This window comes from Epinephelus fuscoguttatus, linkage group LG3, assembly GCF_011397635.1.
Source record: "Epinephelus fuscoguttatus linkage group LG3, E.fuscoguttatus.final_Chr_v1".
Taxonomy (NCBI): domain Eukaryota; kingdom Metazoa; phylum Chordata; class Actinopteri; order Perciformes; family Serranidae; genus Epinephelus; species Epinephelus fuscoguttatus.
The window spans coordinates 3,822,353-3,844,334 of record NC_064754.1 but is presented as its reverse complement, the minus strand read 5'-3'; the positions used below and the strand labels follow the sequence as shown (position 1 = coordinate 3,844,334).

At 41.7% G+C, this 21,982-nt stretch overlaps 2 protein-coding genes across 2 annotated transcripts; both read left to right on the top strand.

Annotated features, from left to right (window-relative positions):
* Positions 1 to 91: 91 nt before the first annotated feature.
* Positions 92 to 7,497, top strand: cct4 (chaperonin containing TCP1, subunit 4 (delta)). Its single transcript, XM_049571728.1, has 13 exons — positions 92 to 388; positions 2,175 to 2,227; positions 2,325 to 2,414; positions 2,602 to 2,710; positions 3,221 to 3,485; positions 3,730 to 3,862; positions 4,135 to 4,274; positions 4,385 to 4,481; positions 4,975 to 5,085; positions 5,229 to 5,359; positions 6,368 to 6,602; positions 7,084 to 7,197; positions 7,331 to 7,497. The coding sequence occupies exons 1-13, from the start codon at positions 271 to 273 to the stop codon at positions 7,343 to 7,345; spliced, it is 1,611 nt and encodes a 536-aa protein (XP_049427685.1). The 5' UTR covers positions 92 to 270; the 3' UTR covers positions 7,346 to 7,497.
* A 907-nt stretch (positions 7,498 to 8,404) lies between these two features.
* Positions 8,405 to 20,600, top strand: fam161a (FAM161 centrosomal protein A). The gene is made up of 7 exons (XM_049572752.1): positions 8,405 to 8,665; positions 10,551 to 10,822; positions 13,380 to 14,597; positions 14,900 to 15,067; positions 15,153 to 15,252; positions 16,898 to 17,037; positions 18,843 to 20,600. The coding sequence occupies exons 1-7, from the start codon at positions 8,510 to 8,512 to the stop codon at positions 19,132 to 19,134; spliced, it is 2,346 nt and encodes a 781-aa protein (XP_049428709.1). The 5' UTR covers positions 8,405 to 8,509; the 3' UTR covers positions 19,135 to 20,600.
* Positions 20,601 to 21,982: the final 1,382 nt, after the last annotated feature.

Below are 21,982 nucleotides of genomic sequence, written 5' to 3'. Positions count from 1 at the left end.
TTTTATAGTTTAGAAAATCTGCGTGAATCGATTGTATCACATCGGTACTCGACGCCTAATGTCTGAATACGTCATGTCCGGGCAGTTTGACAGCCGGGTCTTTCCTCTTTCTGCAGCCGCCGGTGCCTCTAGAAGGTTCCGACTGGGACCGGGTGGAGATTTCAAAATCTGAGTCCATCCGAAGCCGAACCGCGGTGTTTCAGCTCCGGGACCACATCACTCCCGTTCTGAAGACTTCTCCTAACATTTTCCATCGATTATCGAGACAAGATGCCCGAAGCAGCGGCGGCACCGAGGGGCTCAAACATGAGCAAAAACAAAGGAGGGGCGTATGTGGACCGCGACAAGCCGGCCCAGATTCGGTTCAGTAACATCTCTGCTGCCAAAGGTAGATAAATAATCATAAGCTTATTTATAAGCTACTTTAAAATTGCTAATATCCGGCCCGGCACATCACCTTTCAGTACAGTATGAAATGCTAGCTGTGGGCTGGGCAGGGAACCGTTAAGTCATCTTCATTTTAAGCATTAGCTTCTACCTGGTGCGAAATCTAATTCAATAAAGTGCCAGTTCAGTGCTTAAAGCACACAGCAGAATAACTACAAAACTTAAGAGGCGTCTATTAATTCAAAAGAATCTCCTTTTCAATTCGGCATACATGACATGCAACAAATACAACTTAATCTAATCAAACTTACCTCCAATTTGGGTTGCTCCCCATAAAGCTACTTCCAGTGTAGCTGTAAATAACGTTAATGAAGTTAAAATCAAATTTTTATGTGAAGAGATGGTGTGTTCTCTCTCTGCAAGATGCTCATGACTCAACACAATCTCAGTTTTAGCTAGCTGTGTCCCAAAGTGCTGCAATACTATATATGGCCAGAGGCTAAGATGCAAAGACTGAAATGTGTATCCTATCTCAAAGCTGAGGCAAATAGTCCACAGTTTTGGAGCATTATAATGACGTCACTTTGCTTTTATAAACCTCCTTTAATTGGTTTATAAACAGACAATAATTTGAAAGTGATAGAGGAGCTTACATATGTCCATTAGATATGAATTAAATGGTAAATGGACTGCACTTATATTACTCTTCTGACCACTCAATGCTCTTTTACATTTAATGTCAATTCAGCCATTCACACACACAGTCACACACTGGTGGCCTAGGATACCATACAAGGCTACTCAGTAACCAGTCACGCACTCTCACACACTGATCCATCAGAAGCAATTTGGGGTTCAGTAACTCGCCCAAAGATGCTTGGATATGTGGATTAGAGGAGCCAGGCCATCGAGCCGCCGATCTTCCGATTAGTGGACGACCCGCTCTACCTCTGAGCCACAGCCGTCCCCCTGTTTAATCCTTTAGACATACTGAGGAAGCAATTGTTAACAGTCTTATAAAACACAGGATATTTCTTATCCAGTGGGTATGAGAGGAGACAGGCTTCCCAGAGTCATAGAAAACCTGTAGAAGTTATAAAATTTCACAATCTCATTTTCCAGGCCTGGAAAAGTCCAGGAATTAGTCAAAATCAATGAAAGTTTTGGAAAAGTCCGGAAATTTTGTTGTGTGTAATGAAATTAATTGTTACAGTCATCCTCTGTGGATAAGTTTCCACATAATGTCACACACATAACTAACTAGATTGGAAAAGGTTGCTGTTAATTTCCACACAATTATAAACATTCATGTTATATGTTGGGAGTTGTCATTACACTTTATTATGGGTCCTTGAAAAACATGTTGGATCCCCGATGAGAGAGAGGTGTTGTAGTATTGGGCGTCTAGCTAGTAGGCTTGTAAATGCTATGATGTCCTTTTTGGGCTTGTGTAAGGAAGGTGCATCAGTTTGCTTTTAATGTGGAGACTGGATTTTGACGGCTTGATTTTTCTTAATGTTTGGACTTCGTGAATTATTTATGAGCTTTGTTCATTTTATTATCCTGAAACATGCACATGCAGCAATTGCTGTGTGCAGTAGGAAGAACAAGACCAACCTTTATAATAAAAGGCGCATTATTTTTCGTCAGCATTTTAATTGTTGCCCTAATATTTTAACAACAAGAAAACACTAATGGTTATTGTGTGTTTTTCCTCTTCCTATTGAAAACATGAATGTGAGTTGATCATTGTCACGGTACTGACACGTCATCTGCTTGTCTCACAGCTGTTGCAGATGCCATCAGAACAAGCCTGGGGCCCAAAGGAATGGACAAGATGGTCAGTGAACAGATTTTGGCTCCAGACTAACTTTACCTAGCTCCTGGGTCATACACACGTGTTTCTGAAGCAGGTGCTGTTTTTGTGTTCATTTCAGATCCAGGATGAGAAAGGTGACGTGACCATTACCAACGATGGGGCCACCATCCTGAAGCAGATGCAGGTGCTCCACCCTGCAGCCAAAATGGTACGTTCCACCAGACGCTGTCTGATGCTGTTGATTCAGCTGCATCCAAACCATAAATGCTCCTTTTTACAGCATTATTTTTCCCTTTTCCCAAGATGATTTGCGATGCACATCATTAATATTTCAACATGAACTAATCTTTGTTGTCTTTGAAACCTGTATTGAAATTTTTGTGTGTGTGTTTCAGCTGGTGGAACTGTCCAAAGCCCAGGATATTGAGGCTGGAGACGGCACAACATCTGTGGTGGTGATTGCTGGAGCGCTGTTGGACGCCTGCTCCAAACTGCTGCAGAAAGGTAAGAGCTGCGATGGGAAAAAAGCAGACACACAATTAAATAAATGCCACTATTGTTAATGCCTATCTTGGCTTTAACGTGGCGCATTACTGGGGAGTGGAAGTTTGGCAGTTTGATTAGCAAATTTCAGGAGAATTAATTTAGTTTTGGGGAGTATCTACCTGTATTCATGCACACATTGAAAAGTGGAAAAGGATGGAAAAACTGGCATATTGAAAATGAGAAGATGCAAATATAAGCGGTCATGAGCAGATTGTTCAAGTTGAGTTTAATTTCAGAAGAAGGCCAGAGTATTTAGAAGTGGGGAAAGTCAAAAGTACAAAGATACTTATTTCAAAATAAACTTAAAAGTCAGCAAATTCTCACAGTTTGTAGCTGAGACCAGAGACCATTTGGCCTGTTTGCCGTGTAAATGATTATAACAGTCAAGTGAAAATAACATTTTTGTTGATTGATTGTCTGTAGATCGACTGCTCTGTTCTTAAGTTTACACGTTGTCCCGTCTGTCAGGTATCCACCCCACCATCATCTCAGAGTCCTTCCAGAAGGCTGTGGAGAAAGGTGTGGAGGTGCTGACGGGCATGAGCCGGCCGGTGCAGCTGAGCGACCGCGAGACGCTGCTCAACAGCGCCACCACGTCGCTGTGCTCCAAGGTGGTGTCGCAGTACTCCAGTCTGCTGGCTCCCATGAGTGTGGACGCCGTCATGAGAGTCATCGACCCGGCCACCGCCACCGGGGTCGACCTGCAGGACATCAAAATCATCAAGAAGCTCGGGTGAGTGTGGAACCCAGCTGGTCCGTATCACAAATCATGTGAAACAGAAATTGTCACCTCGTTTGGTTTTCTAGTGAAGAAAGATTTCACCTCTATTTCAGGCTTTTTAATATTTCTTTTAAAAATTGTAATTGTATCGTCATCTGAGACTTTTTCCTTCTGTTGTTCATGGAATTCCAGAAGGATTTCAGTGCCTGCATTTAAAGTATTGATCTGAATTTGTGTCTTCGTATTGTGTTTTTAGAGGGACCATTGACGACTGTGAGCTGGTGGACGGCCTGGTGCTGACCCAGAGGGTGGCCAACACCGGCGTATCCCGTGTGGAGAAGGCCAAGATCGGCCTCATCCAGTTCTGCCTGTCCCCTCCCAAAACTGACGTGAGTCTCCTGATAACTTTCAGCTCAGAAGAGAGGTGGCAGCTTTTCTCTCTGCTTTAAATGTGACTGTATGTTGCACTTAACTTTGAGGGAAATATTAATCATCAGTGCAGAAAGCTTTACTGCTGTGCCTTGCAGCTGACAAAACCCTTTATTCATATAAAATTAATATTTTAAAACTACATTTTGGAAATAAGCTTGACATCATTTATTCAAACTACTGAAATGATCACGCAGTACGATCAGATCACGATATGTCTTTTGGCGTGCAGATGGACAACCAGATCGTGGTGTCAGACTACGCCCAGATGGACCGCGTGCTGCGGGAGGAGCGCGCTTACATCCTCAACATGGTGAAACAGATCAAGAAAGCCGGCTGCAACGTGCTGCTCATCCAGAAGTCCATCCTCAGGTACACAAACGTGTCTGAAACGAGAACAGATGCTGGTATCAAACTTGTCAAACTTTATAGATTTAGACAATAAACATGTTTGATACTGACAACAAACTGTCCTGTGACAGAGATGCTCTGAGTGACCTCGCCCTGCACTTCCTCAACAAAATGAAGATCATGGTGGTGAAGGAGATCGAGAGGGAGGACATTGAGTTCATCTGCAAGGTGAGTGTCATCAAAACGTTCACAGCTGCAGCTGCACCGTGTTTCAGACGGCACCAAGGGCTTAAGTTATTTCTGTGGCAAGCAGGTTCTGTTTTCAGTTTGGTTTGTCAGCATGATTACAGAAAAACTACTGGCCCAATGTTCATGAAACTTGTATAATTATTAATTATAATTCAAATAATTTTTCACTTTTGTTAGTGCAGGACTGAGTGGTTTCACACAAAACTAAATGGTACTACGACAAACAGAAAACTGCGTCTCTCTCGACTTTAAAAATGAGTAATTCATGGCACTTTAAACAGGAAAAATCATTTGTCTCTCCATTAACTACCTTATGTATTATTCTGAAATAAGTTCCTGTGGTGGTCCACCTGAAGGGGAGAGACTGTGCCTCTTAATATTTCTTTTTGTTGTTAGTGACACCGTTTTGTTTCTTTGCAAATAAACCCATTGTATGATGGTAAAGTAACACAAAGTCTCTCCTCCCCTCCAGACTCTTGGCACCAAGCCCATCGCCCACATCGACCACTTCACTCCAGAGATGCTCGGCACAGCAGAGCTGGCGGAGGAGGTCAGCCTGGATGGCTCTGGCAAGCTGGTCAAGGTAGGCGTCAGGCCCCGAGTCTTTGTACTGACACCTTGGTCGATTAAGAGCTTATATTAGCGCAGTTGACACATCATACTTCACAAACGTCCAGACTCTGTGGCGTTATGCTTCCACTAAACATTTTGTGTTGCTCCTTTCAGATCACAGGCTGCGCCAGCCCCGGGAAGACGGTGAGCATCGTGGTTCGAGGCTCCAACAAGCTGGTGATCGAGGAGGCAGAGCGCTCCATCCATGATGCGCTGTGTGTCATCCGCTGCCTGGTCAAGAAGAGGTCGGTCATTTCTGCAGATTATTTCACAAACATGACAAAAGGATTCACTGAAGCTGAGAGGAAGAGCACATTCCTCCCCGCTGACTCAGATATCAGAGATAAAGTGTCCAAATACATTTTTTCAGATGCCCTCTGTCAAAGGCGCTCCTGCTTTGATCCATCCTGCAGAAGCGTAACAAAAAGAGGAACAGAACTGTTGAAAGCTCAGCATTTATCTACACCTGGTTGTTTCAGCAACTTGGCGTGAGAGCATTCACACATTTATTACATACCCCAGGAACACTGAGAAATGATTTCAAGTGTTTTACAGAACATTAAATGCACAAAAAAATACACAAATATTCTGTTGGGAAATGTATCTGTCAGCTTCTTGAAGGTTGATTCAAGTATTGTATTGGTAATAATAATATTATTAGAGATAACATCAACATATAGGGATCTGAGGGGTCAAGAAACAACGAACAAACCTCCAGGCCAGTCAGACTTATTTGGAAGAGCAAGTGAAGACGAAGACTTGAGACTTGAGACTTGAGACCAACTTGCTGAAAATGACTATTTAAGTATTAAATATGTTTGCTTCAGTACATTATAAATCTGGGATCCCGCAGTTTTTTCCCGTCATTTCTTGTGTCCCAGAAAATCTGCATCGAATGTAGCTGGAATGCACCACATACTTTTTAATTAATTAATTAATTTAATTTTACATCATACCTAGTACAAATAGTATGTGATCTCAAACAGACCTCAGTCTGAGCACAGCCCAGCACACACACAGTTTACTTATGCACCAGGATACATTTCCAGTGTGCTCATTTTTAGTGTTACCTTCTCAAAAAAAGTGTTTATAAAATGTCTGCTCATCTCACGCCTCCTCATTGGACTTTCTTGTAGCGATGTCACCACGTTCACAGCTTTTTGCAGTGAACTGACTTTTTCGGGTGCACGGTGGGACATAACTTGATATCCTCTCATTAACCTTTCTTCGCCTTATCTCCTTCTTCCCCACAGGGCTCTGATAGCTGGCGGCGGTGCTCCAGAGATCGAGCTGGCCGTGCGTCTGGCAGAGTACTCGCGCACTCTGGCTGGCATGGAGGCCTATTGTGTGCGGGCGTACGCCGACGCCCTGGAAGTGATCCCCTCAACACTGGCTGAGAACGCAGGCCTGAACCCCATCTCCACTGTGACAGAGCTCCGCAACAGGCACGCCCAGGGAGACAAGATGGCCGGCATAAATGTCCGCAAGGTCTGCTCTTCTTCTCCCCATTAGTTGCTGAACAGAGAGTGCACGTTAGTGCTGATCAGTTGATTAAGTTATTTATCCAATAAAAAAAGCACTATTTTCTTTGGTATTATAAATTGAATATCTTTGATATTGGGACTCAAAAAAAAAAGAACAATTTGAAGTCACTGCCGTTGGGCTCTTGGAATCAGGGACATTTCACAGACTGAACAATTCATCAGTTAATTGTGAAATAATTAACAGATTAATCAGTAATAAAAATAACTATTAGTTGCAGCCATGTCACATTAAATAGTGACGGCAGTAAGAATACCATACTGTTCTCTCCAAAGGTAAATGACATGTAATGTTGCTGCAGCATTAGTGACTCTCCACCGCACACCGCCTAATAGGCTGTTCTTGCTCTTGTAATTTATATTTTCCTTCACTGTGTCATGACCGATGTGACTGACTGGTTTACTGTGTCTCTGTGTGTGTGTGACAGGGAGGAATCTCCAACATCCTGGAGGAGCTGGTGGTGCAGCCTTTATTGGTCTCTATCAGCGCTTTGACCCTTTCCACAGAGACGGTCCGCAGCATCCTCAAGATCGATGACGTGGTAAGACTCAAACATCCCAAACTGTAGATTAAATAGTTTAAAGTAGATTTGCTGAGTCTGTATTAATGATTTTGCTGAAACTGAGTCCATTGTGTTCCCCTGAGGTCTGAAGTCAAAATCTGTTTTGTTACAGGTGAACACCCGGTAAAAAGAGTCTGTCCAGTGAGTCCTGTCCACTAAGCCTGCTCGTGCTGTTTGGGATCAGAGGACTTTGTCAACGTCAGTCTGTTCAGATTTCCACTGTAGTTGTTGCGTTGCGTAATTTAATAAAAAAAGGCTTCTTTTTTTGTTGACACTCCAGCTGTTGCCTGTGTGATTCTTTTGTCTCCAAGTTACACCCATGGGTCTCAACCTTGTGGCCCTCTAGACAGTTTTTTGTAATGTATAGAGAATGTGAAGGGCTGCATGATATGCAAAAAAATTTACAGCCGTTTAAAAAAATGTAAGTGCTTAGAAAAATAATTTGACATGCCTCCCCCTTTATGCACCACCCCCTCCCCTCTCATAAATAACGAACACCCCCTAACTCTTGTAGTGCATTTAGGTCATTTAGGCCCTGTGTCTCAAAGATTTTGGTCTCACATTTAAAAATGGTTATGGCTGAAGATGAAGACATTCCAACATTTTAAATCTCTCACATTCTTTTTATATATGGATAATTTGAAGTCATCTGTCTCTGGCATAATAAATATTATTTTACTCATGGGAAAATATATATTTTGTAGCAAGTGGAGAAATAGTAAACCCTCCTTTAACTGGTTTATAAAGGACTTTAAGTTGTTTTTCCTGTCAGTGGAATAAAAAGAACTCTAGAACGACTGCAAAAAAATAACTGTCGACTTTTCTCAATTTTTATTGTTTTAAATTATTATCCTTGTTTTGGATCTTGAAGTTTTTACTCCATTTTGTCATCATTTGTATGCCTGCTGCTGTAATGTATTAACTTACCTTTTAAAATTCTAATGTAATTATGTATAAAGCTCCTCACAGTATTTTTATTTATTTATTTATCAATTCGTTTATTTATTTTATAGAAGGATCATCCTCTACGAGATGTCGTATGTTCTTGTATGCTCGACAAATGTCCGACAAATTTATTTAAGAAAATAAAAATAAAATAAAAATCGATTTCCGGTCACGCTGCGTCATTTCCTTCCCAACCAAGCTCAGCTCCGTCCGTTGCTAAGTGACCCACCTGCTCCCTGGATACCAACACTAAGTTTCGGTACGCGGACAGCGACTCTGATTACCGGATATATGTAACTTAAATTATTATTTTTTGTCTTAAAACTGGAACAAACAATACGACGCCATGGCGAACGCCCACCGGACAAACGTTTTGGTCACTTCGTGTTTGAAAACGCCGGTAGACCCGCACACCAAAGCGCCGTTAGCTTCTTACGAGCGCGAGAGAGTGCTGCCGTACACGGCTACAAGTCATATGGACAACCGGGACTACGAGAAGGAGGTAACGACAATTAAAATCACATTACTGAGTATTAATCTGCCGTGGAATGTAACTAATTACATTCACTAAAGTACTGTACTAAAGTAGGCTTAAAGTTACTTTACACTTTTAAGGTCGGACTACTTCTAATTTTGAGTATTTCCATTTTATGCTAGGCTACTTTATACTCCTAGTCCATTACATCTAGAGGGAGATACTGTACTATTTTACTACACTTTTTTTAAGCACTTAATATATTACTAGCACTATATTAGCACTTATTTGTTACCAGTAGCCTAAAACTAATTTACTTTTTTAACATATGATATGATGCAGAAATTATTATTAAATTAAATTAAATTAAATTAAATTAAATTATTAAATTAATCTACCCAACAGTGCACAGAGTATATAATATTGTCTCCACATTGACGAACCAACATTAAAATGCTCTTACATGTAGTCATTACTGATAAAACAAAATAATATAATATTCTGCAATCATATAAAACTTTGTAAAGAGCTATTCTGCATATTGAGTATCCTGCTTTTACTTTTGATACTTTAAGTACAGTTTAATGATGATACTCATGTGCTTTTCTCTCAGCAATATCTTAATTTCAGGACTTTTTCTTGCAATTAAGTATTTTTTTAGAATATTATAAATAGACTATGGTATTTCTACTTTTACTTAACTTTAAGTTTAAAGAACACCTTCAAAGTGACATCTTTTACTACTACACAAAAAAATAACCCTAACACAGCTAGGTGTAACTAAAAGTCTGTCAACTAAAAATACATTTGGTTGTATATTTTCAGAATTATTTTAATATTTCCTCGCTGGCGGTGTACCATAGTTACACCTAATGCTAGAGAAAGTGCCTAATTAAATCAATATAATTAAATCCCACTGTTGTCTTAAATAACAGTAAGTTTAATTTAGATAAATGGCTCGGAAAGTCTGAATTGTTATGCTAGAAATAGGTATTTTAAGGCCTGCAAAGATCTAGGATAAATGAAAATTATCATTGTGGGCACCAGAGAAGAAGTATTAAGGTAATTCACCTCTAATTTAATATTTATTACACATTGTTGATGCTGTTAGCTAGCTATATTATTTAACATGAATATCCAGTTTCTCTTTACAAAGTGGAAAAAATTACTTAAAAGTGGCTTAGTGGCACATTATTTAATCGAAATGTGGCTCTCAGGCTCAATGTGTTTTTCCCTCCCTTCCATACTTCAATCCTGACTTAATAGAGTTGTAATATTTATATTTTCTCCAGTGTACTTTTGTTTTTCTAGTGAGACTGATCTTGTCAAGCAGTTGACAGTTTCGGGTCAGTCCGTGTGGTGGAAAGGATTTGGCCTGTATAATTTGTTGGCCCGACTATTTTTGGACTTCCGTCTTGACTAGATTACCAGACGTCACGTTCGGATTATAATCCCAAAGTATTCTTTGGACAGCACCATGCTTTCCTCCCATGCAGGATCCTGCAGCAGTTGTCCCATGTCACTGAAGACAAACACCTCATGATAATGTGAGAATCAAAAGGGCCAGACACCTGATGCAGGATGAGTGTCAGTTGAGCTCTTTCATGGTAAGCTGCCCTCTGTGCTTCACCATATGGCCCAGGTGGCTGCTGGTAATAGGCTTAGTCCTGGAGGGGTGCAGCTGAGTGGGGCTGCTTTGCTCCAGGAGGTCTGGTGCTTAAAAACAGCATAGCGTAAAACATAATAATCTGGCAGCTTCAAGACAAATTTATGTCTTTATGTGACATTTATGTGAATCATAATATGCACAAGACTAATTCAACTGTTGTTTTTTTCCCACTGAGGCCTCCCTTTTCAAAAGTTAAGATTTAGATATAGAATTAGCTTTACATGTCTTTCAACCTCTTTTCAGCTGGAGTATGAGGACTCAGGCTCTGATTTCTGTGATGAAGACTATGTGGCGAAGGGTGGCCCTCTTTTGATGACTGACTACAGAGCAGCAGGAGACCGCCTTGACCTGAGTGAAATCTTCTTCTCCAACGAGGAGTACTACAGCAAGTTGGAGGAGCTGAAGAAGGCCCATCTTCGCACCATGGCTGAGCTGGAGAGCATGTATCGGCGGAAGCTGCAGCTCAAGGCCATGGAGCCTCTGGATGTGACGATGCTGGAGACAGGCAGGCACAGGTAGGTGGCTTTTAATCATGATTACCGTAAGAGGGACTCAGAGTTAATTGTGCTTGGTTTCTCATGTCTGGATGTTTGTCTCTCTGTTGTTGTAGAGCTTTAACACACAAAGGAGTTTTATAACCGTACTAAATATACAAGTGCAGTGATGTATATGTGAATCCTTGATCTTACGCCATCTGACCCAGAGAGTGGCTGTATCAACATTTCATCGCACAACAGCTTAAAGACTCAGCTCACCCAAATCACATAAACATAGTCTCTCAGTCACTGCTGTTGGTATCCAGCCTCGTAGATAGTTTTGTTTTGTGTTCCCTGCGTTTTGAGATATCCATCTCAGAAACCTGTTACCCCACTAATGGAGGTCAATGCATTTTGTGTGTGCTGCCTCAAGCATTGAAACTGGCATTTAAAACCCAACTGCAATGTGTCTTTTCAGAATCATGTTCCAGTAACTTTGGACAATCCACAAACCACAGGGGCTGTTTTTAAAGTAGAAAGTAGTTAGGATGTAAACAGTTGACAGTGAGGTCTGTGGATTATCCAAAGTACCTGTGAGTTGTTTGTGGAAAGACACATTGCTGTTGATTTTTGTTTGTTTGTTTGTTTGTTTGTTTGTCTGTCTGTCCTCTGTGCTTTATGCTGGACAAAAACACAATACTATGCATGGTAAAAACATATTTTCTCACCATCGGTGCATGAGAATAATTGCTTTTGTGTAATTTTGATGAACTGATCCTTTAAATCATCATCACACTTAATCAAATACACTGAGCAGAGGGACTGTGGCTCTACACATTTCAAACTGTTGCATCACTTTAATTATTAAACTGTGTGTTCCATGTTTTATTATACAAGTGTAATTAGACCTCATTTGATTGATCAATTTGATGGACAGAAAATTATTCTGCAACTATTCTGATAATTGATTATTTACTTGAATTAACTTTTCAGTCTGAAACATCAAGCTGGGTTTTCCCTCAGTGTGACGAATCGCTGTTTTAATATTATTATAATTTGAATAGCTTTGGATTTTGAACTTGAAATTCCACAGAAAAAAATTACTAATCAATTAATTTTGGGGGAAAAAAAGGGTTAATTAATAAAGAATATATAGTCATTAGATGCAACCCTTAGATCATGACCTAAGATTGTTTATATGTACATATGGAGCATGTCCTCCTCTACGGAGTCCCCCATGGGGTTTCTACAGCAGCTCAGAATGGACAAACACTGGCTCCAGACAGGGCCACTAACATAATAAATTTAATAATAATAAATTTTATTTGTAACACACTTTTTATTTAAGGAAAAATCTCAAAGTGCTACAACAGCAAGAAAAGAAAAAAATAAGTTAAAACAAGAGTTAAAAGCAGTTATAAAAGTAACACGAGCAAAAATTACAGATTAAAAGATTTTTTAAAAAGGTACATTTTAAGGCCCTTTTTAAAACAATCAATTGACTGTGGAACCCTCAGGTGTTCTGGGAGGGTGTTCCACAGTCGAGGAGCAGAGGAGCAGAAGGCTCGATCTCCCAGTGTGCGGCTCTTAGTCCTTGGGGGGAGAAGTCTGTGGCTGTTGTGGCTGGGTGAGGAGTTCTTTGAGGTACTGGGGGGCGTTGCCATGGATGCACTGGAATGTGAGGAGGGAGACTTTGTAGTCGATCCGAGCGGAGATGGGTAGCCAGTGTAGTGAGTGAAGAATGGGTGTGATGTGCTCATATTTACGTACTCTCAGCAGGATTCTAGCGGCGCTGTTTTGAATGTGTTGTAATTTCTGAATGCTCTTGCTGGGAATCCCGCTGAGAAGTGCGTTACAGTAGTCAAGTCTGGAGGAGACAAAGGCGTGGACGAGCTTCTCTGCATCTCTTAAGGTGAGTGTGGGACGAAGTCTGGCTATATTCCTCAGGTGGAGAAATGATATTTTGCAGAGGTGATTTATGTGGGCCTCAAAGGTTAGCTGGGGGTCGAACCTGACACCAAGGTTAGTGACTGTTGATGATAGAGGGATGTCCTTGCCAGAGAAAGTAATGCAGGTTATGGAGGAGTTTTGAATCTGATGAGGGGAACCAATGAGGATGGCTTCAGTTTTTGAGCTGTTCAGCTGGAGAAAATTATGTCTCATCCACGCCCTTATCTCCTCCAGACATGCAGTGAGCATGGAGAGAGGTGATACTGCTGATGGTGATGGATGAGTGTCCGTTTTGATGTATAATTGCGTGTCATCTGCGTAACAGTGGAAAGATATCCCGAAGCGTCTGATGACTTTACCGAGGGGGAGCATGTAGAGAATAAACAGGATGGGTCCAAGCACCGATCCTTGTGGAAACTGGCCTGCGCTAGGGTGCTGTGTGGCCCGCCGACCATTTTCTAATTCACAATTAAAATTAATTTCAAAATCAAATTAATCATATTCCAAAAAGGGGCCCCTAGGCAAAGCAATTTGAGTATCCCTGGTTTACTTTATTTTGATATGTTAGTTTGAGTGTTGGTAAGTCACTTTCTGAGTATTACATGCTTTGTCATATTAACAGTCATTGGTTGATTTTTTCTGTCAGGCTGCCGTGGTTGAACAGCAGCCCAGCAGCTTCACGCCGTTTGAGGAAGTCGCACTCTGCTGTTGAGCTCAGGAGGGGCTCCAGACAGTCAGACTCTTCAGATGAAGATGAAGCTGCCAGTAACGATGTGGAGAAAGGCCTGCTTTTTTCTCCTAAAGAACATATCAAAAACATGTGGCAGGATTTTAAGCTGTCCCCTTACAATCGCCACCTTACATCCTCCTCGATGCACAGCCTGCCAGCAGACCAGAAAAGACAGCGAAAGGGAAAAGGAAAGAAGAGGCAGGGGCATAAAGACGGAGAGCAGGAGCAGTGGAAACACAGAATGACCGTCCCGAAACCTTTTCAGATGACGGTGCGTGAGGCTGAGAGACGAAAGCGTGGCATAAAAACACGCTCAGAGATCGAAAAGGAGAATGCAGAGCTGCGACGGCAGCTAGAAGAACTGACAGAGTGCCAGAAGAAGTTCCGTGCCAGCCCCGTACCAGCTCATGTTCACCTCCCGCTGTATGAAGAGCTGCAGGAGCGCACCGAGGAGCGGCGGCGGATGAGAGAGCGAGAAGATCAGCATCTTCGGTCCATCCAGAAGCCCTTCAGCTTCCTGGAGAGGGAGCGACTGAAGAAGGAGCAGAAACAGCTGCTGAGCCCACAACCGTCTGACCGGGAGAAATTTAAACCCTTCAAGGCCAAGCCTGTGCCCAAGGCAGTGTACGCAGCAGCATCAGGGGAGCAGATGAAGGAGGAGCAGCTGTATCGGTCCATCAAGATACAGATGAGAGCTCAGGAGATGCTCAGCAGTGCTTCAATGCCCCCCAGCATGCTTGCACGACGGCTCAGTGACCGCAAGAAGACCAAAGACGGCAGCGCTTCAGAGGATGAAAACTTCTCCCACAAGCCCCAAATTAATAAGGAGGTGCCAGACTTCGATGCCAGTTATCGACGTTTCCAGAAACACCTGGAGAAACATAAAGAAGTGAAGCCCACGACTGCATGCGAACCCTTTGAATTGAGGACGTCGCACATCACTTCACACCGTGAACGCATCCTGGCAGACATCGAGAAGGAGCAGACCAGCCCTCGGATAACACGCTGGCCGTACATCAGCCCCAGGCCGACTCGTACGGCAAACTCAAGTCTGTGTTCATCCCTCTCTGGTAGCCTGGAGCTCCTGCCCACCAAAGTCACAGATGCCACCAGAAAGCGCCATGAGGCTGTGAGGTACCATTTTAGGACTCCAAAGGCTTCCACCATCTTAGTTGAGATAGAGTCAGCCTCAGAACTCAAATGTCCAGTTTAGTGACCTCCGCAGTTACCTTTAGTGTTTGAAATCCCTGCAGGTTGAAGTTTTTGGGAACTCCTTTTTCCAGCATCCCTGCATTGTGCTCACAACCCCACGCCCACTCCAACACCCTGTAGCTGATTGTTGCACCCATATCCTCAACTATCTGCCCCCGTCCTCCTGAAGACCCCATCCCATCCAAACCTTTCTCCACCGGTGACCAGATTGTCTCCCTGAGCAGAAAGGTGCTGGAGCAGAGGAAGAAGGCTGAGGAGGAGGAGGAGCAGTGGAAGGAGAGGCAGAAGCAGAGGGAGAAGAAGCTGCAGAAGGTAGTGTTAAAACGAGCACAGGCCAACGACCCCCACACGGCTCTCTCACAGACGCACCCGTCCAAACTCAAAGAATTCAGGTACCATAAAAACAACATGACTGCAGCATGAGCTGAGCTGTAGCTGAATGAAATCCAACGATCTATAATTCTCTGTTTTCTGCAGGAAACAAGAGCTTCAGCGCAGGAGGGAGTACCAGCAGGAGATAAAAGAGATGCAGCGAAGAGTGAAGGGGAGGCCGCTGCTGCTGGAGCAGGTTGCACAGGTGAATATTGAACACAGATGTCCATGTGATCAAACCCGTGGCAAGCCTGCTGGCACCCATACTCTAACGTCTGAACCTGATTTCTGTATGACCACCTACACATTTGAAAACACAAACACAAAGTCATTACAGCAGATTACAAACAGCTTCAAAACCAAATTTAAGTACAAGAAAACATATGCTTTTAAAGGGACAGTTCACCCATGAATCAAAAATACATATTTTTCATCTTACCTGTAGTGCTATTTATCAATCTAGAGATGTCTGCTTTCGCTCCAATATAATGTAACTAGACAGCACTTGGCTTGTGGTGCTCAAAGCGCCAAATAAAAAGAAAAATTGAAAAACGTAACAGCAGTGTCTCTTTCCAGAAGTCATGTTCTGCTTATTCAAGATAACCCACAGACCTTGTCATGCAGTGTCATGAAGGAACTATTTTCTCTCTACCAAACTACAGCCATCAACTGTATCATAGTGCAAAAGGAAGCGTGCATCTACCCATGGAAGAGATGCTTGACGTAAATGTTAATGTTGCCCTCCTCGGCTGAGCTGTAACGTTAACTAGATTAGCGGTGCTACGTGACCCAGCAGTAAATGCACACTTGCACATATTCAGGGCTGGGTATCAGTACTAAATGTCTTTAAGGTATCAACCGAAATAACCCAGTACCAAGTAGTACCGACACGTCTCAAACGATACCTGCATTTAGTCCTTTTTGTGCTGGGGGTCTGGTGAAGTTGAGCGTGGTGCATTTGACGGAGTTGGCGGAGATGCCACCAAAATGTTCGAAAGTATGGCTACCGATATACTAAACGCCACTCCACTTACATTATGGGTAGTGAATGAAGTACTTATTTGTATCAGTATCACTTACGGGCACCGATATCGCAATTTTTTAAACCATACCCCTCTCTCTACCAAACTACACCCGCCAACTGTATCACCACACAGAAGGGAGCATGTATCTACTGCTAGCTCATCACTGAGCTAGCTAATGTTACAGCTCAGCCAAGGAGGACGCCATTATTATTTTTGCTTCACGCTGTCACAAGCACGAGCCTCTCGTCCATGAGTAGACACACACAGATGTAGTTGGGTAGAAAGAAAATAGTTCCTACACGAAACTGGTCACAACAAGGTCTGCAGATTATTTCGAGTAACCAGGTCATGATTTCCAGAAAGATATATTACTGTTGAGTTTTTGAAATGTATTTTTATTTTTGGTGCTTCGAGCACCACAAGCCGAGCGCCATCCAGTTCCATTAAATTGGAGAGAAGTGAGACATCTCCGTGGCTGATAACTCCAACACTGCAAATCACACCAAAGCAATCTAGACTGATGAATAACTTTACAGGTAAGAGGTAGAATATGTGGTTTGCAGGAGAGGGTCAGAGCAATTTCTACAAAGTTGAATTTGTTGAGGGAAACTGTTAATAATCCCAAACTGAACTGAGCCAATTTGATGAAACGTTAATGGCCTACAACATCATTTCGTTACCCAAAGTGCACGTATGCATGAATATCACAGCATGATGAAATCCAAGAATGTAAGAGTAGCTAAGTGTGTTATTTCTTTGCAACAGCTTTGATTAGCACGTCATAGTTTTGTTTACACTGACTCTCTGAACTTGCTTTGTTCTCAGAGGAATGCCAAACAGGCAGCGGAGAAGCGCTACACAGACGCCCTGCACGGATGTGATCTGACTGAAGAGTTTATCAGCAGCAAGGCGGCCAAATCAGGATCTGCACGCAAAGCCTCCCCGTCCAGTGACAGCAGACAGAGGTGAATCTGTAAACTACACACACTACACTCAAGTTTACTAATCCAGCCTAGAGAAAGAGAGGGAATGAGAAAAAGAAGTAGTAAATAAATGTTAAGTAAAAAAGCTTCCAAGAAGACACATACAAAAGAAGATTTAAATAGTGAGTTTTAATTTGTTAATTTCCAGAAGTGGGTGAGTAAAAACGGCTGTGCATGTTTCCCCACTATATCTCCTGCCTCTGATCATGCTTTGTGCACATGAACTCAGCATGCCCACTCTAAGTATGCCACAGAACACAGCAGTGAGGGAGAAGAGTAGATGAGGAGAGGACAGCTGGACTTCACCTGCTGTGTGTCTTTGTAGCATGGGGGTGACTCACCTTAAGTTAGTGGTGAACGTGCAGCGTGCTGACTGGGCAACGCTGCTCCTTTTAGACTGTCACTGAGCTCCTTATCGTGTCACATTGGCTGCCTTCTGGGTGAAAAGGGCTGAGTCAGATTACTTTGAAATGTAGTCAGTAAGTGGAAACAAATTACGTGGCCACTTTTGTAATAAGTAAAGAATCCATTGGATAACAAAAAAAATGTAATCTAATATTAATACTTTTGGATTACTTCGAAATCAAACATTGAACATATTGTGCCATGTATCAGAAAAAATGGATGCAGAAAAGTTCTTTTAAGTTCTTTTTTCTCTTTAGATATCTCAAAAAAAAGGGTAAAACTGTAAATAACATTTTGTTGTAGTGAACACATCTAGTGCATGTCTGTTGTGTGCACTCAAACAACATGTGTCGTGCATGTGCAGCACATCGTGCTGTGCAGCCTGACCAGTTTAATCCAGCACATAACTGCATTGATGGCTGAACAAAAGAGGAAAAATGTCAGACAGACAACTGCAAGCGAAATGAAGGGAGGAGGGGGGAAATGCTATCTAGACCCCTGACACAGAGACAGAGTTCACTGGCAGAGTCTTTTCAGAGAGGCTTAGGTGAGAAATATTCAGGTATATATTTGTGAAATAAATATTCAAGTCAAATTGGATCATCAGCATTGGTTGATGTCACATTTTCAAACAACATTTGGTCATCATTAGCTGTTACATCAAAGACAAGTGGAAGAAGTGGGATTCTTTGTTTTCACTTGATTAACAGTGGTCGGTTATGTCAGGCGAGCCCATCAGTGGCATAACATTTAGGCTCAGCCGCTGTAGGCATGGAGGGCATGGATCACCTTTTATAAATCTGCAGAGCAAAGAAGTGAACTGATCTTCGTTAAATGTGTCAGTCGGGCAAAGCTTCACATCTTGTCACCGTTGGTAGCTTTCATCTCTCATGCTACGAATACATCTTAGAACAATAACGGAAGAAGCCGGTCTGGCCAGCTCATCAACAGGAATAGGGTGCCTAAATGGGTAACTGACCTCATAGTCCCGAAGATTTCATGGTGTAGGCTGAAGCAGTTATTCGGATTTGCTCAAAGGACCAAAATTTGTTAGAGAATGTGTGTATGTTATGATTGATAGGGATGGCAGAAATTGCTTTAAGGTGTCGGACATACCAACACTGATATATTTTGGGTAAATCAGACAAATCACATTTCATGTCATGAAGTTGGGGCTGTCTGCTCACAGCTGTATTACACTTAGTTCTTGTTAATGTGTGGTAAATTATTGTTTATTGGTTGTAAAGCATGTTTCGTGCTATTGTGAAAAGAACTGTGCACAGACAGTTGTTTATGTGTTTACTATGAATGAGAGTGCAGCCATATCTAAAGCCTAATGGTCTTATTGACTTCTTGTCTTATTGTGTTCTTCTGTTTGTTAGTGACCAAGACGAGCCCGACATGGGATACAAACCTGTTCACTACAGAAAGGTCTTCCTGGATGATGAAGACGTGGACGTGGACGTGGACACAAGGGACGGAGGGAGCGACGCGACTTCACTAAACCACCGTGATGGAGAGGACTCCAGCAGTCACCACTCGGATCAGGATTATCGCAGAAATGATGATGATGAGCACTCAGATGAAAGTTACCACTACTCAGACGATCATGAGAATTATTCAGACGACAGCGAGCATGATGCTGACACCACACAGCAGGAAGCAGGGGAGTGATGTCATCAACAGTCATGATATAAGTGGCCAGTGCTTTGCTCAAGAGCTCTGATAGAGGAAACTGAGCAAAACTGAACACATCAAGTGAGGAGGAGCACTGGAGAGGAAGCTTCTTACTCCTTACATGAGACAATTTTATATTTTACTGTAAATACTGTGCTCATAAAGGTGCTGTATATAACTCTGGAGAAAGGTAGGTCATTGTTGGACCAAACCACCCAAAGCGTCAGTTTTTGACGACTTGGAAATAAGACTCGTCAATCAACTATCTTTCTCCAGAGTTACATAAAGCACTCCCAAGACTGGAAAATGTGATATCTTTAGACTGGAAATGACTGTATCTGAAATCACTCCCTTGATCATTTGTTGACTATTCCCAACATAGTCAATATGTATTAGTTCACTCTGTAGTCAGCGGTTGACAGAGATTTTGAACACTTTCAAATCATTTTGCATCAATACTGAAATATTTAATTTTGCATAACTGTAATTTACACATCTATGAAATATGAAGCATTGCACTGTGTGATTTTTAGCAAAATGCAGTGCATGTAATGAGCATTCTTTGCTCCAGTGTAAGCACTAGGCTTGCAACTGTATGAGATTTTCACAGTACGATAACTGTCTCAGAAAATATTGCAGTTTAATGGTATCATGATATTACAGACTTTATATTATTATCAGTCAAAATGACCCTTAAAGGAATAAAAACACAAGGGTTATTGTTGGTTGACCAAATGTTTTATTACTATAATTGAAACTTGAAACCATTTTGTTAATGGAAGTGTGTGTAAAAAGTCTCCCCTTTAAAAATAACTAAAATAAAGAGACAATCTCCGTCCATTTGCAGTTTTTTCAGTATCATAGATAAGCAGATGTACACAGTATGATAAGCATCAACTTTTATATCATGGTATACCTTGAAACTGGTATATCGCTGCAACCCTAGTATACACAGAAAAATGTTTTCTTGGTTTCACATTGAAGTAAGCCATACTGGACATAGCTATAGGCTCTCCAAGTACCACCACAATGGCCTACCTTAAAATACAGTGGCTACAGACAGTTCACACAGAAGGCAGGTTTATTCCTAATCATAGCCAGATGATTATTTATTGTTGACTATTGTCAGCCTCAGTCGCGCTTTGCAAAGGGGCACTTAAACTCTTTGGCAAAACTCATGTACACCTCAAAAGCCAGCCCCTCGTCAGGTGCTGAGGAGACTTCACTGCCGCTGCTTCAGTAGCCACTGGCACTTGTGCTTGGTTGATTCTTGTCCACTTCAGTTCAGCAGAGCTGCCTGAAATACTCTCCTCCTGATCTGCACTTCTCCTCCAAATAGCCCCTGTTTGAAGCCACGATTTTAGTCTTTGCAAACCATTAGTGTTACCTCAGCTCACCATTGCAGCTTCGCTTCTAACTAGTCATGAATGTGATATCAAAAGGCAAAAGTTATTTTAAATTACATTTCAGGGATCTCGTAATTTAAGTATTTTCAATCGAAATATTTTGATAGCATTATATAAAGAGATTCCTCCCAATATCACAGGAGGGAGCTTGCGTACCACCAGTGGTACACACACCGTAGTTTGGGAACTACTGCGATACAGTATTTACAAATGTCAAAATAGACATTTACCTATATTTACTGCTCCATAAAATTGTATTAATTGTTTTTAGTCAGCATAACCTTATTTATGTCACACTGGGCCACCTTCAATAAAGCCAAACATTCAAAAACTAATTTTGTTATGAGTTTAGGCAGTGGTTGAAGAAGTTCAGATCCTTTACTGAAGGAAAAGTACTGACACCTACACTACAAGTAAAAGTCATGCATTTAAAACCACAAGTCATACATAAAGTATGAAAAGTGAAAGTACTGATTGTGCAATAAAATGTTCCCTGTCAGTGTTCTCCTTCTATCTGATGTTTTTGGATTAATATTCCTGCTATATGTCACATTTTACTGCTGTAGATGTTTACGGTTGTGCTCATTTTAACTCTTTTATATACTGTTGGGGAGTTTCATCTACAGCAATGCATCATATTCTGTAAGATCATCGTATGTTCGTAGTGTGGCTGTCCTGTGAGACTGTCAATGTTTCATGGTGTCAGAAAAACAGACCTGTTTTCAGTTTTGTGATGATGCATTTTCCAGCTGATCCAAGCAGGTTTTTAAAGAGTTTATTTAGCTCAAGAAATAGGGGAACTTTGGCAACACATAAAGAAACACTTCATCCTTAACTTTATCACAAAAATTCAACATCAACACATCAGGGGATACAAGGTCTTCACTGGAGGGGAAGGGGACAAAAAATGTAACCATGTGGAAACAATATAGTGGATTAAAATTGGAGGCCATGGTTATGAAAGGCCATCTCTAAAATCTGCCAAAAGACAAAATTCTTGGCAAGAAAATCTGAGGTCAGATGTTACCAAGAGCATTAGTTCAATGTTGTTTTGACTATGCTGCGACCTCCTGGTTTAATAGTACAACACAGCACATTAAAAACTCCAGACTGTCCAAGTAAATCAGGGTTGAGTTAAGTTACAGTTACCTTCTCCTACCCATTTTCATTCAGCACATTTTCTACAACGAATTCAGCCTCCTGTCAATAAAAGAGTAATACAAATCCAGTTGGGACTTACTTATAAAATTGTTTAAAAGGACGTCCCCAAATATCTGTTCAGCTACTTTAATAACTTCAGAGACAGTCACAACTATTCAACAAGAGGCAGCCCATCAGATTTTATTCTTTTTAGATTCTGTAGGACAACCACTGCTTCAACCAGCTCAGTCTTGGCAAGGTGCTGAAAACACCAAGAAGTCCAAACTGGTAGGAAAGAT

Coding starts and splice junctions, on each gene's coding strand:
- cct4 (XM_049571728.1), top strand. CDS start 271: ATGCCCGAAGCAGCGGCGGCACCGAGGGGCTCAAACATGAGCAAAAAC. Junction 4,482..4,974: donor ACATTGAGTTCATCTGCAAG/GTGAGTGTCATC, acceptor CCTCCCCTCCAG/ACTCTTGGCACCAAGCCCAT. Junction 5,086..5,228: donor GCTCTGGCAAGCTGGTCAAG/GTAGGCGTCAGG, acceptor TGCTCCTTTCAG/ATCACAGGCTGCGCCAGCCC.
- fam161a (XM_049572752.1), top strand. CDS start 8,510: ATGGCGAACGCCCACCGGACAAACGTTTTGGTCACTTCGTGTTTGAAA. Junction 10,823..13,379: donor CTGGAGACAGGCAGGCACAG/GTAGGTGGCTTT, acceptor TTTTTCTGTCAG/GCTGCCGTGGTTGAACAGCA. Junction 15,253..16,897: donor TGCTGGAGCAGGTTGCACAG/GTGAATATTGAA, acceptor CTTTGTTCTCAG/AGGAATGCCAAACAGGCAGC.